Raw genomic sequence first — 12,329 nt, 5'->3', positions numbered from 1 at the left:
GTACAACCCCAGCACCCTCTCCTCCCCCTAGCCTCCAGATTTATCCGAATTCCGTCGTATTCAGGGAAGCACAAAGCCGCTCTGGGCCCCCCTGTCGTAGGTTGTCTGTGACAGAAGAAAGGCCATTCTGGTCTCTGTCTGAGGTGAACACAGGGGGAGGAGGAGCAAAGACCTCACCTCTGCCCGCCCCCAGGCAGCTGCTCACCCCAGTGCGCAGCCGCGTGTCCCTGTCGTTCTCTCCTGGTGGCCTGGGTCCCTGTTGCTGAGGTTTAGAAATTGTATTTGCCCGGCAAGGTCAGCTGATGGAATTAGTTAGCATTTGGTTTCCCATGAGCCCCCGCCTCCCAGGGGAGGAGGCTGTGGCATACTGACCGCTCCCTGCTGTCCTCTTGCAGGGATCATGCCTGGCCGCTACAACCAGGAGGTGGGCCAGACCATTCCTGTCTTTGCCTTCCTGGGAGCCATGGTGGTCCTGGCCTTCTTTGTGGTACAGATCAACAAGGCCAAAAGCAGGCCGAAGCGGAGGAAGCCCAGGGTGAAGCGCCCACAGCTCATGCAGCAGGTTCACCCACCAAAGACCCCTTCGGTGTGACAGCAGGCCGCTGACTGTGAGAGCCGAAGAGAGCCTTCGTGGGTGGCCTTGGTGGGCAGGCAGAGCTGGGAGGTTTCCAGGGCAGCCGCCTGCTTAAAAGGGATCGAGTCTTCAGCCGGGGGTGTCTTTGAGTCCGTTCTGACTGAGCCTCCCGTGCGATGGGCGGAGGCTCACGGTACATCCTGAAGTGTCTCGTGGCGGCGGCCGCAGGAGGGCCTCGGCGGAGCAGCTGGGAGTGAGACTCCATCCGGCTGCCACGTGCACCAAAGACTTGGGGAGCTCCACACGGCGGGCTGCGGTCTCCCTGCCCCAGAGGAGGGGGTGCTTTTAAACAGTGAGACACTCTGACCAAGCTCAAATATGCTCGTTAAAGGCTATTTTGTATATTTATTGTTGGGAAAAAGTCACTTTAAAGACTTGTGCTATTTGGAAGCAAAGCTATTTTTTTTGTCAATGGAATGCAATTTTTTACTCTTACATCGTGAGGAATAACACAGATTCCACGATCTCCTTTTTGATGAAAGGACAGACTGAGATTTGAAGGAAACTTGCACAATCTGTGAAACATAGACCTTTGCTTTATTTTTATAAGTATCAACCGCCATCATGTTTTGTAATTTGGGGTCTTGATTTCACCATTGTCGGTGAAGAAAATTTTCAATAAATGCATTACCTGTATGAAGCTGAAAAGAATTGTGTAATGGGCTTTTTTTCCACTGACCCATTTGTCTTTGGTGACAACCTGGAATGGGTTGTGCATCAGCCTGTTACTTTTTTTTGAGATGTGACTCACATACTATAAAATCCTCCACGTTACAGTGTGCCAGTCAGTGGTGTTAGTATAGTCACGGCTGTGCAACCGTCACCCCTGTGATTCCAGAACATTTCCATCACCCCCAAAAGAAACCCCACACCCATTAGCAGATCACCCCCTCTTCCCTCCTCGGCAGCCCATGGCAACTGCTAGTCCGCTGTCTCTCTGGATCCGCCTGCTCTGAACATTCCATGTAAATGGAGTCATATAATACCTGGCCTTTGTGACTGGCTTCTTTCACTTAGCGTGTTTTCAAGATTCGTTCACGGCATAGCGTGGCTGTGCCTCACTCCATTTTGTGGCCCGTACACTGTTCCGTTGTTTCTCCCTGCCTCAGTTGACAGACAGCTGAGTTGTTTGCACTTTTGGGCTGTCGTGAACAGTGCTGCTCCGAGCGTTTGTGTACAAGCTTTTGGGTAGACATAAGTTCTCGTTTCTGTTGGGTGTATGCCCAGGAGTAAAATCATACAGCTCAATGTTTAAGTATTGGAGGAACTCCCACACTCTTTCTTCCAAAGTGGCCGCACCATTTTACATTCCACCAGCAGTATGAGCAGGGTTTCTGTTTCTCCACATCCTCACCACCACTTGTTACTATCCATCTTTTTTGATTATAGCCGTCCTGCTGGGTGTGAAGTGGTATTCCATTGTGGTCTTGATTTGCATTTCTCTAAAGACGAATGAAGTTGAGCATCTTTTCATGTTTTTTTTTTTTACTGGTTTATCGGCCATTTGTATATCTTCTTTGGAGAAATGTCTGTTCACGTCCTTCGGTCATTTTTTAATTGGGTTGTCTTTTTATTATTGAGATGTAAGAGCTCTTTATATGTTCTAGATACTAGTCCCTTATCAGATGTGTGACTTGCAAATGTTTTCTCTTGTTCTGTTGGTTTTCACTTCCCTGCTGGTATCTTTGAAGCTTAAAAGTTTAATTTTGACGAAGCCCATTTTATCTACTAGGTACCATTTCTAAGAAAGCATTGCCTAAACCAAGGCAGCCCGTTCATTTTTCATTTCTGTCTGTCCAGTCTGTTTTCCGTACGTCAACTGGCCGAGCATCAGCCTTCACGTCACAGGTGAGGACGAGCTGACTGGAAAGGGCAGAGGCCGCGTGGATCTGGGTGCTGATGAGGTCCTGGTAAGAAAAAGGCCCAGGCCAAGGGACGAGGTGGGGAGTCGCTAAGTCCCAGCTCTCCCTGTGACGGGTCATCCTCGGCAGGTCATGTTGGTGGTCCTTGCAATTTTTGACTGCGCTCCGTGGCTGCTATTGCCTCGAGGCTTTGAAGGTATTGCTCCACTCCCAAGCAGCCCTGGGAGTGGAGGCAGCTAGGTGCACGGTGGCATGTCGTCCAGCCATGGGCCGTGGATCTGAGTGTAGCTTCGACATGGCAGAACGAGGGGCTTGTGCACTGTTCGTTGTGGAGCTGTCTGGTCCCCTGCCCACCCTGCACAGGTGTGGACAGCTCCCCATCTGCTGCCCAGCACCACGAAAGCCCTGGTCACGGCCTGTCCTCATCCCCCAGGCCTAGGCAGGTCTGGAGTCTGAGGATACGGCCCCAGCATAAGACAGCAGGTTGCAGGGGGCTGGGACTCTGGAGTGCCCAGGCCCTGGGTAAGGACAGCACATCTTCGGAGTTTTCTAGAGAAGCTGAAACCTGGAGTACGTGAAATCTCCTGGTGTAATGTTGGCAAATGATTAGAGAATTTTTTTTGTAAACTAGACCAAGTGTCCCCATTGTAAGGGCCTCCTGACACTGCAGGCAATGTGGTTGTACAATGGCCTTCCGGGGCTTAGTCTCCACGCTGGCCGTGGGCCTGGGGTTCACCCGTCTCTTTGGGGACGTGGATACCTCCTCCCCAAAAGAAGAAACTTGGACCTGGGGGTCTCTCCTGTCCCTGCCCGCGGGGAGGGTCCCTGGCCTGGCTTTTGAGGTGTGCATCTACACACGTTAATACCTTCGGGACCAGCTCTCCTGGCTCCCCCGTCGTGCCGACCTGGCCTCTGTCCTGCTCTCTCGAGCCAGGATTGGAGGTGCCAGGCAGGCCCCCTGTAGAGCGGAGCTGGACCGAGCGCTTTCACGGCAGCCTCGGTGCTTGCGTGTACATGCTGGGTTTGGGCATTTGTAGGGCTGCACAGTTGAGACAGGAGAAGACAGACGGACAGGCATGTACGCCCAGACCACACATTGACGCTAAGCCAAGAACAGAAGAGAGGCGTTGAGTACTGAGATCATCAGGGACCTGTGCTTCCTGCGCCTCCCAGAAGGGAGGCTGTGCGTGGGATAACCCAGCAAGGTGACATACAGCAGCAACCACGTGCGGACCATGGTCGGCCTTCGGATACAGGGCAGCCTCACAGCAGTCCTGAAGGCCTGGGACACAGGCAGGCATGCCCACCCGCCACGAGGAGCCATGTTCATAGAGGGGGAACATGGGAAGAGAAGGCAGGTGCTCTCCTGTCTGCTGGCCAGAACGGGACTCAGGAGCTGTGTGCCAGGCTCACTGTGCTCAGCGCAGCACCTGCATCTGTCTTGTCCTCCCACACACGCAGGGTAGGGCTCACCGGCCCGCTGCACAGAGGGAGTGCTGCCAGAGAGACAGGCTCGGTATCTCGCCAGGATCGCACGGCTAGTAACGCTGCAGGATGGGAACAGAGCCTGGGGGTCTGACCTCTGTCCCTCCTGTGGTGTCTGTATGATGTCCGTGTCTGCCTCACTTTACGGGGACAGCAATGCTGGGGACTGAGCAGTCATGGGAGGAATGAAGTAGACGAAGGAGTGAGTGAGGCTGAGCTGGAGAGAAGTCTTCAGTGGGGAGAGCCTACACAGAAAGGGGATTAAATCTCCAGGAAGACCCGATCAATGGGGTCTGTGTGCGATGCCCTGTCGGAGGAGAAAGGTGTCTCAGGTTGTTGCCCTGGGACACCTGGGAGGAACGTTCTAGAGAGGATGTCACTACCCAGGGCACAGGTGGTGGCCCTAGCCTCAGGCTGCCCGGGGCCCAGTTCCAGCTTGTGGGCCTTCACTTCTCTGAGCACGGAGTGTCAGGCCATGTGCCTGACACAGAACCAGCGCTCAGTCCTGTCCATTGTGGTCAGTGGTAGGTGATCTCATGGTGACAGATGTGCCTGAAGGCCATGGGCACAGGCGTGGAGGGGACCCTTTCTTGCCCTGGCATGGACCCTCATCGTCCTAGGGAACACCTACATCTATTTTAAAAACCAAAAACATGAGCAACCAATCGACAACAATCACAGATAACCTGGGAGTCCATAGCGCTTCAAGAGGGCCAGGCATCCAAGTCGGGCCCCAGGGCTCCTTCCTAACCAAGCTCTCCCCTGAGAGCCGGGCAGGGGCCCTGACTGCAGGAACCTTGAAGGTGCTGCACGCAGATGGCTGGAAATGGGGGCAGCAGGGCACCCCCGCCCCACCCTCAGCCCCACCCGTGTCCAGGACGTGCGGGTCTGAGGTCCTCCCTGCATGTGCACGTAGCTATCCCTGCTCCCCAGGAGCAGGCTCCACACATGACAAGCCTGAGGAAGCCTCCCACGAGGGCGGCCCTGCAGCCTGTGATGCTGACCCGGCAAGATGGCACGGCGTCTGCTGAGCGCAGGGTCAACAGGACTCTGGTACGACCCAGCTATTCCACCGCTAGGCGTCAACCCAAGAGAATTGAAAACAGCTGTCCAAACAAAATCTCGTCTGTGAAATTCACAGACGCACTACTCACGATAGTCGAGAGGAGAATCGATAGCCCAAACATGCGTCAGCGGAGGAGTGGATGCGCAGGATGTGGCAAATCCACACCGTGGAACGGTACTCAGCCACGAAGGAGAGGAAGGACTGATCTCCCTCTGTTGTGGATGGAGCTCGAAAACATGCTGAGTGAGAAGCCAGGATTCCTTCTGTGTGAAACGTCCAGAACAGGCAAATCCAGAGACAAGGCAGGTTAGTGGTTGCTTAGGGCTGGGGGAGGGGGGAGAGGAGTGACAGCCAATGGGTATGGGGTTTCCTTTGGGGTGATGGAAATGCTCTGGGACTAGATACTGGTGGTGGTTGCGCAACACTGTGAATGTACTAAGTCCCACTGAACTGGATGCTTCAAAGTGGTGAATTTTATGTTATATGAATTTCAACCCCCAAAACACAAACATCCCCAGGGGCTTCTTGTGAATGGCAAGGTGGGAGCCCCTGGCCTGGAGACTGGGAGGGGCTCTCTGGCCCTCCAGATCCCAATGTCACCCCGGGGGTGAGGACCAGGGCATGAAGACCCTGAGGGTCTGGGCGCCCTCCTCGCTGCCCTGTGATCCAGCCCCCGCTCCGGCGGCTGAGCCTGCTGGGTGCCTCCTCCCAGGATGCAGTGGGCGGGAGGAAGGTCACCATCAAGACCGTGCAGATGCTTCCTTCACTGCCTTCACCCAGGGCAGGACTCCGGATCATAACTCTGTCACCAGCCCCTCATTAGAGGGAGGGGGCCACAGGACTTGGCAGGGCCCGTGCCCTTGAGCCGTGTGTCACCTGGCCGCCCCTGGCCTTGGCTCTGCAGAAGAGACTCCTGCTGTTGAGCCCGGGGCTGGGAGGGCAGAGGGGCCACGGGCCTCCTGCCTCTCCGAGGTGCCCACCATCGAAACTCACGGTGCTGGGTGTGTCAGTTTTCCTGTTGTCACCATAACAAGTCACCACAAATTAGTGCCTTAAAACGACACATTCCTTCTACAGTCTGGAGGTTGAAAGTCCACCATCAGTCTCGCTGGGCCACAGGAGCGGGCAGGGCTGCTCCCTCTGGAGGCTCCAGGGGGAATCTTCTGGCCCTTTCCAGCTTCTAGAGCTTCCCTGATTCCTTGGCTCATGGCCCCTTCCTCCATCTTCCGTGTGCATCTAACTCTAACTTCTGCTTCCATCATCACATAGCCTTCTCTCTGACCTCTGACCCCTCCCACATCTCTGTTTTAAGGACACTGATCACATTCAGGGCCCGCCCAGGTCATCCAGGATACTTGCCCCATCTCAAGGGCCTTCACTTCCTCTCACCCGCAGAGTCCCTTTGCTGTGTCAGTACACACGTTCACAGATTCTGGGAAAGGGACAAGGGCATCTTAGGGACCATCATTCAGCCGACCACGCTGGGCTTCTGTCCCTGAGCTGCGTTGTTTCCACAGGAGGACTCTGGGTCCCTGGTTAACTGCTGCAGGTGGAGCTGCCCTTAAAAGTCCACGAGCTCCTGGCATCTGAACACCTGAGGCTTTACTCCTCCAGCGCCTGGTTCGCTCCACCTGGCACTGTGGGCCAGGCCCAGGCAGAAGGCTGCAGAGAAAGGAGGGGCCGTGCGCTCAGGGCCGCGGGAGGAAGACAGGGCCCCTCAGAACTGAGGTTCTCCACTTCACGGCACGGTAGCCTCCCTTGTGGAGCTTTCTAGAAATCCTGATGCCCGGACTGCTCCAGACCAAGTTCATCTGAAGCTTGGAGAGCGGGTCCAGCAGTGGTAGTTGCAGCGTTTCCGCGGTGTTCTCGTGTAGCCGCATTTGGAATGCTGCTCTGGAGGTAAAAGCCTAAATACCGGCAAAGAAATTTGAAGTGCACTTATTTCAACAACAATAGTGATTTGAAATCACACTCACTGCTCACTTCCGTGCTGTGAGCACATTCTCACTGAATCCTCCGAAGGGCCCTGTTAGGAGCCCGTTTCACAGGTGACCCCAGCGAGGCCCAGATCACAAAGCCATTGAGTGACAAGGTCGCCGTTCCGTCCCAGGCACTCTGGCTCCTGAGACCTGCCCTCATCTGTCTCCCACAACGTGCTGACAGGTGTAAGCGCAAAGGCCGGGAGGAACAACTGAGGTGGCTTTCTCCCAGAAGTTCCTAACCTGTCTCGTGCCCCACATTCTGTGAAGAAGGAGGGACCCTTGGGAACAACCCTTGGTGACAGGTGCTCTGGTGGGGCGACGTAGCAGATGGGAGATGTCTCCCACTTGTGGGTGCTGGACTGAGCTGCTGCCAGCCTCGTCCGCCAGGGCACGGCTGTGCCACCTTGCTCACTGTCTTCCCTCTGCACCAGCCCCGGGCCCACACAGATGGGGCCCCGCGGGGCGCCTCTCTGCAGCTCGGGAAAGGTCACCCACCCTGGGAGGCCGGCAGAGAGCATATCAAAGCCCCTCAGAATTAAGAGGTTTTCCCATTGAGTGGAATTTCACAGCCCAGTGGCCAATTTCTAAGTCATGCACGTTAATGGGCAGCTAATGAGGGACCCAGGCGGGGACAGGGAGGTGCCCCCCGGCTCCCCCAGCCGAGATTAAGCAGTACAAAGCTGAGCCGCTGGTGAGGGCCCTTGTCTTCCTTCTCACTGCCCCTGGGGTGGGTCTGGGGGAGAGAGGGAGAGCCGTGTGGATCCTAACCCGGTGAGCCTGGGCTCAGTCTGCGCCCCTCCACCCACCCGGGCCGCCCCGCGCCCCTGCCCCACGTGCCCAGCACCATCCTCAGGGCTTTAATGACCCCACTCTGTCCAGAGGTGGGGGCTAAACCGTGGTGCAGAAAGCAAGGCCTTGCCCAGGTGCCCAGACCTCGGTTTCTCCCTGGGGAACCCCTGGACCCCGAGGCCTGCCCAGGCGCACTGGCTCGGCCCTCTGGCTGAGTCTTGGCACAGGAACGCCCCACCCCCTGAGGCCTCTCCCCACATCCCCCTGCCGTTCACCAAAGGGGCTCAGGCCCCTCACCTTCCCCAGGGAGCTCCTCCAGATGTCCCTGGCCTCCTGGAGTCTCGTGGTCCACTCCCTCTGCCATTGGACCAGGGTTATTTGTCTAGTCTTCATCGTCCACGGTCTGCACGCTCCTCCAGAGCACAGGCCTTCTATTTCACTTCTGAATCCCCAGGGCCCGGCATGCAGTAGTGTTTGCTGAATGACTGTCTGATGAGATGATTGAGAACACAATCAGGTCCCAGATACATGGGGTGTATTGTGCTGAATGGTGGCACCTAAAAGATATGCCTGTGCTCTGGAGGCTGTGCGTGTGACCTGATTTGGAAAAAGGGTCTTTGCAGGTGTAATTCAGTTAAAGATCTCAAGATGAGATACCCTGGATTATCTGAGTGGGCCTAAAGCCAATGACAATGTCCTTTTAAGAAAAGGAGAGGACACAGACACAGGAAGAGGCTGTGTGATGATGGGGCCTGGAGGGACATGTCCACAAGCCAAGGAACAGCTGGAGCCCCCAGGAGCTGGAGGAGGCAGGAAGGACCCTCCCCTGGAGCCTCCGGAGGGAGCACGGCCCTGCGACACCTGGATTTCGGACTTCCGGCCTCCAGACCAGGAGAGAAGACATTTCTGCTGTTTTAAGCCAGCGAGTCTGTGGCGATTTGTTACGGCAGACGGGAGGTTCACACATGTGGGAAATCATGCCACTGTCCTTTTTCTCGCTTTTCAGGAATCCGTGTCTTCATTCATTCACTCCCTCATTCATTCCCTCAGCAGCTCCTGTTCAGGGCAGGGTCAGAGTCAGGGTGGGGGTGGGGAGGCAGCATGACATTGCAGACTTTGAGATGACACACACTCGGGGCCCTGTCACTTGCCAGCAGTAACGTTTTTGAGCCACTTGCTCCACCTGCCTGAGCCCAGGTCCTGCCCTGTGCAGAGGATGATGGTGACACCCCTTGGAGTTGGCTGTGAGGCCCGGCACCTGCGGCAGGGCCCTGCTCACAGTGAGCCGCGGTGGCGGCATGAACACTGCCCGAGACGTGGGCCAGCTCTGAGCTCCTCAGCCACAATCCTGGCTCCCTTTCCCCTGGGCCCGTGCTGAGAGGCTGGCCACTCGGCAGCTCAAGCATTTACTGAACACCACTTGCGGCCTGCTGCAGGAGGTGACACGGTCAGGAGACAGACTGATGGAGACCACGTGGAGAAGAAGCCGTTGGGGCCCATCAGGTGTCCAACAGGTAAGGTCTGACGGGGGAGGTTCTGGTCGTTGAAGGTGTTTCACTGAAAGCAGCTGTTCTCTAGAGGGGTCCTCGGACCAGCAGCCTCAGCGTCACCTGGGAGCTGGTTAGACATGCAGATTCTCAGACCCATCCCAGACCTACAGAATCAGCAACGCTGGGGCTGGGGATGGGGATGGGGCTGGGGATGGGGATGGGGCTGGGGCGCGGCTTCCGTGTTTTAACACAGCCTTGGGTGCCGGGAATAAACAGGCCCACCTCTGAATTCAAGATCTGACCTTCATGGGCCTGCATTTTCTGGGATGGGACCATTTCTGATACTCTGCCGTCTGAGCCGACAACGTATCAGGTCGGGGAGGCGGTGTCCACTCAGTGTGGTCCGGGGACCAGCAGCGCCTGCCTCCCCGGAGCTTGTGAGCAATGTGGACTCTCGGCCCGGCCCAAGATGGACTGAGTCGGAATCTGCATTTTAACAAGACCCCCAGCCGACCCGTGTGCACGTAGTTTGGGGAGCATCTCGGTGAAGCCCCTGCTGACTGCCTGTGCCTTTGCACGCAGGCGTCTAAACTCCCTGCAGCCCCCTGCAAGGTGGGCGTACAGACCCCCTTTTGCAGATGGGAAACTAAGCTCGGCAAGGCCACACACTGTTGGCAAGTGACAGACTCTGAGCTCCAAGCTCTGTCCACGTGCCCACTCTCAGACTGGGGACCTCAGAGAGGCATCCGAGGGAGGAGGACTTGGAGACACTGACCCCCGGCCCTGTGGCGAGAGCAGGGGCAGGCTGCCCCCTGGATCTCTCCTGCTGAGCTTCCGCTAACCCTTGGGTGGCAGCCGGGAAGCCCCGCCCCCAGAGTCTTAAGACTCCCTGTCTCAGGCCAGAAGTCTCAGAAGCTGCAAGTGCTTGGGACAGGTGGTCCTGACCACTTGTCCCTGTCCCCCTAGGACTTGGGACATGACCCGGACACCCACTCTCTAGGGCTCTCTGAATTCATGACTCCTTTACTCACCCTCACAGACCTCGAATCTTCTTTCTTCCACCCCTCCAGGCCCCCAAAATGCAGCTGAACCACCTGGAGTGAGCACCCCTGTCCCTGACGGCCGAGGGCTGTCTGTCGCCTTGAAGTCTGGATTCGGCGGTAGGACTGGGGGCTGGGGCAGGGTGCCCGAGGGCGGTGATGGGCAGGAAGGAGTTGGAGGTCAGAGGAGAGGGGATGAGGAGGAGGGCCAGCCTGCCTTAGGGTTGAGTGGGAGGGCAGGAGGTGAAGACAAAAGGGGTAGAAGCTAGAGGGGGAGGGGCAACGTTTCTTGAGGGGAAATGGGTGAGGACCAGAAGTTAGGGGGTAAATGGGAGCAGAGGCGCAGGAAGAGGTAGGTGGCTTGGGGACATTGAGACAGATGCCTGGGCTCTGACTGCACTGGGAGCGACCTGTCACAGCTCTCGAATAAGAAAGTGCGAAGTCTGCTCCCCCTCTCGCCCCCCTGCTGCTTCCAGCCATGGAGGGACAGAGCCCGGGAAGCAGAGACCCCTCGGAAAAGCCCATCCCCGCGGCCGCCCGCCCCGGTCTGTCCTCCCTGGGTGCCGTCTTCATCCTCCTGAAATCCGCACTGGGGGCCGGCCTGCTCAACTTCCCCTGGGCCTTCCACAAGGCAGGGGGGGTGGCCCCCGCCTTCCTGATAGAGCTGGTAAGCCCCTGGGGAAGACTTTTGGGGGTCTCCTGGGACAGGAGCCAGCAGGAGTCTCGGCAATGCTTCTGCAGAGCTGCTGTCTTAGAAACTATGGATGTGGGATTTGACTTTCTGTCCCGCTCAGCTCACGAGGGGAGAAGATAAGGCCACCGTAGGCCCAGGCAGGGGACAGCCTCTACACCGCTGAGGTCTGGCACAGCGAGGCAAGGGGAGGCCGAGGCGCAGCAGAACCCTGCCGTTCACGGGCCACCTGGGTCCAGGGAGCCTGGCATTTCAGCGGGGAAGGCGCCGTCTCTGAGCAACCGCCTGGCCAGCTGACACAGCTCGATAACTAAAGCTTAAATCTGTGTGCAGAGGAGATCAGGAGCGGGACTGGCTGTGACACCTCACATCGAGCTGGGCCAGGCCCTCTGCGGTGTTGCGGTGTTGCAGGTTCGGCCACTTCTGCTGGCCGCAGGTCGAGCCTGAATTCCCTTCCCAGACAGTCCTGGGGCTGAACCTCCTTAGTGGAGCAGAGCCGCTGGGGAGCCGGGCTTCATTTAATTTGCAAAGATTCCTTTTCCTCAAGCTGCTAGGAACCGCTGCGTTGTACGGCAAGCTGTTTGACAGGCATGATCTCAAATGCTTTGTTATGGCAGCCAGCTGCTAATGGCCGCGTTGTAACCATTTGTGGGCCATGGGGCCTTTTGTGTCCTTTTGGAAACTGCCGAATCCCGTCCTGTGTAGCGTCCGGTGTAACCCGTGCCCCCTGGAGTGCTGGCCGGGCGCCGGCTCTGGCGTTGGATGGCTGAGACAGTGCGGTCTCTGTCCTCAGGAAGCCTCTTCTCATGGGGAGTGCAGACAAGTACAAGGAGTCCTGTGGTGGGTAGTGCTAGGAGGGTCATGTGACAGAAAGGCGGGACAACATGACACGGGGTGGTCAGAGAAGGCCTCTCTGAGGAGGTGACACTGAGCGGAGCCCCAGCAGAAATGGGAGAACTTGCACAGACCTGGCACTGCTCATCAGGCCACACTGAGGCGGCATCCCACATGCCCCAACGAGAAGGACCCACAACTGAAATATACAGCTATGTACCGGGGGGCTTTGGGGAGAAAAAGGAAAAAGAAAATCTTTAAAAAAGAAAGAGAGAAATAGGAGAACTTGTCTAGGTACATGTGAGGGGCAACCTGGCTGTTTGGACTCGTGCAGCAGACAGGCTGCCCTTCCAGACAGTGGGGGAGACGCTCCATCTCCAGCCACAAAGGGTTAATGGTACAGCGGGTGTGTGGTGGGGAGGCGTATTGTGGTCAGGCCAAGGATAGCAGGCAGGC

At 57.0% G+C, this 12,329-nt stretch overlaps 2 protein-coding genes across 4 annotated transcripts in view; both read left to right on the top strand.

The window, feature by feature from the left end:
- The window catches only part of MBTPS1 (membrane bound transcription factor peptidase, site 1), a 52,393-nt gene extending 51,108 nt beyond the window's left edge, over positions 1-1,285 (top strand). For all 3 annotated transcript variants that reach the window (XM_070613933.1, XM_070613934.1, XM_070613935.1), the window contains one exon: positions 396-1,285. In XM_070613933.1, the coding sequence (XP_070470034.1) occupies positions 396-592 (197 nt within the window). In that variant the 3' untranslated portion in view covers positions 593-1,285. The remainder of the gene's footprint in view (positions 1-395) is intronic.
- Positions 1,286-2,430: 1,145 nt separating this feature from the next.
- SLC38A8 (solute carrier family 38 member 8) overlaps positions 2,431-12,329 on the top strand; it is a 29,388-nt gene continuing 19,489 nt past the window's right edge. Inside the window, exons 1-5 of the mRNA XM_070613949.1 lie at positions 2,431-2,544; positions 3,534-5,353; positions 9,255-9,332; positions 10,379-10,468; positions 10,825-11,015. Coding sequence (XP_070470050.1) covers positions 4,798-5,353; positions 9,255-9,332; positions 10,379-10,468; positions 10,825-11,015 — 915 coding nt within the window. The 5' untranslated portion in view covers positions 2,431-2,544; positions 3,534-4,797. The remainder of the gene's footprint in view (positions 2,545-3,533; positions 5,354-9,254; positions 9,333-10,378; positions 10,469-10,824; positions 11,016-12,329) is intronic.

Source organism: Equus przewalskii, chromosome 3, assembly GCF_037783145.1.
Source record: "Equus przewalskii isolate Varuska chromosome 3, EquPr2, whole genome shotgun sequence".
Lineage (NCBI taxonomy): Eukaryota > Metazoa > Chordata > Mammalia > Perissodactyla > Equidae > Equus > Equus przewalskii.
Note: the sequence above shows the minus strand (reverse complement) of the source record. Positions and strands in the feature narration are given on the sequence as shown.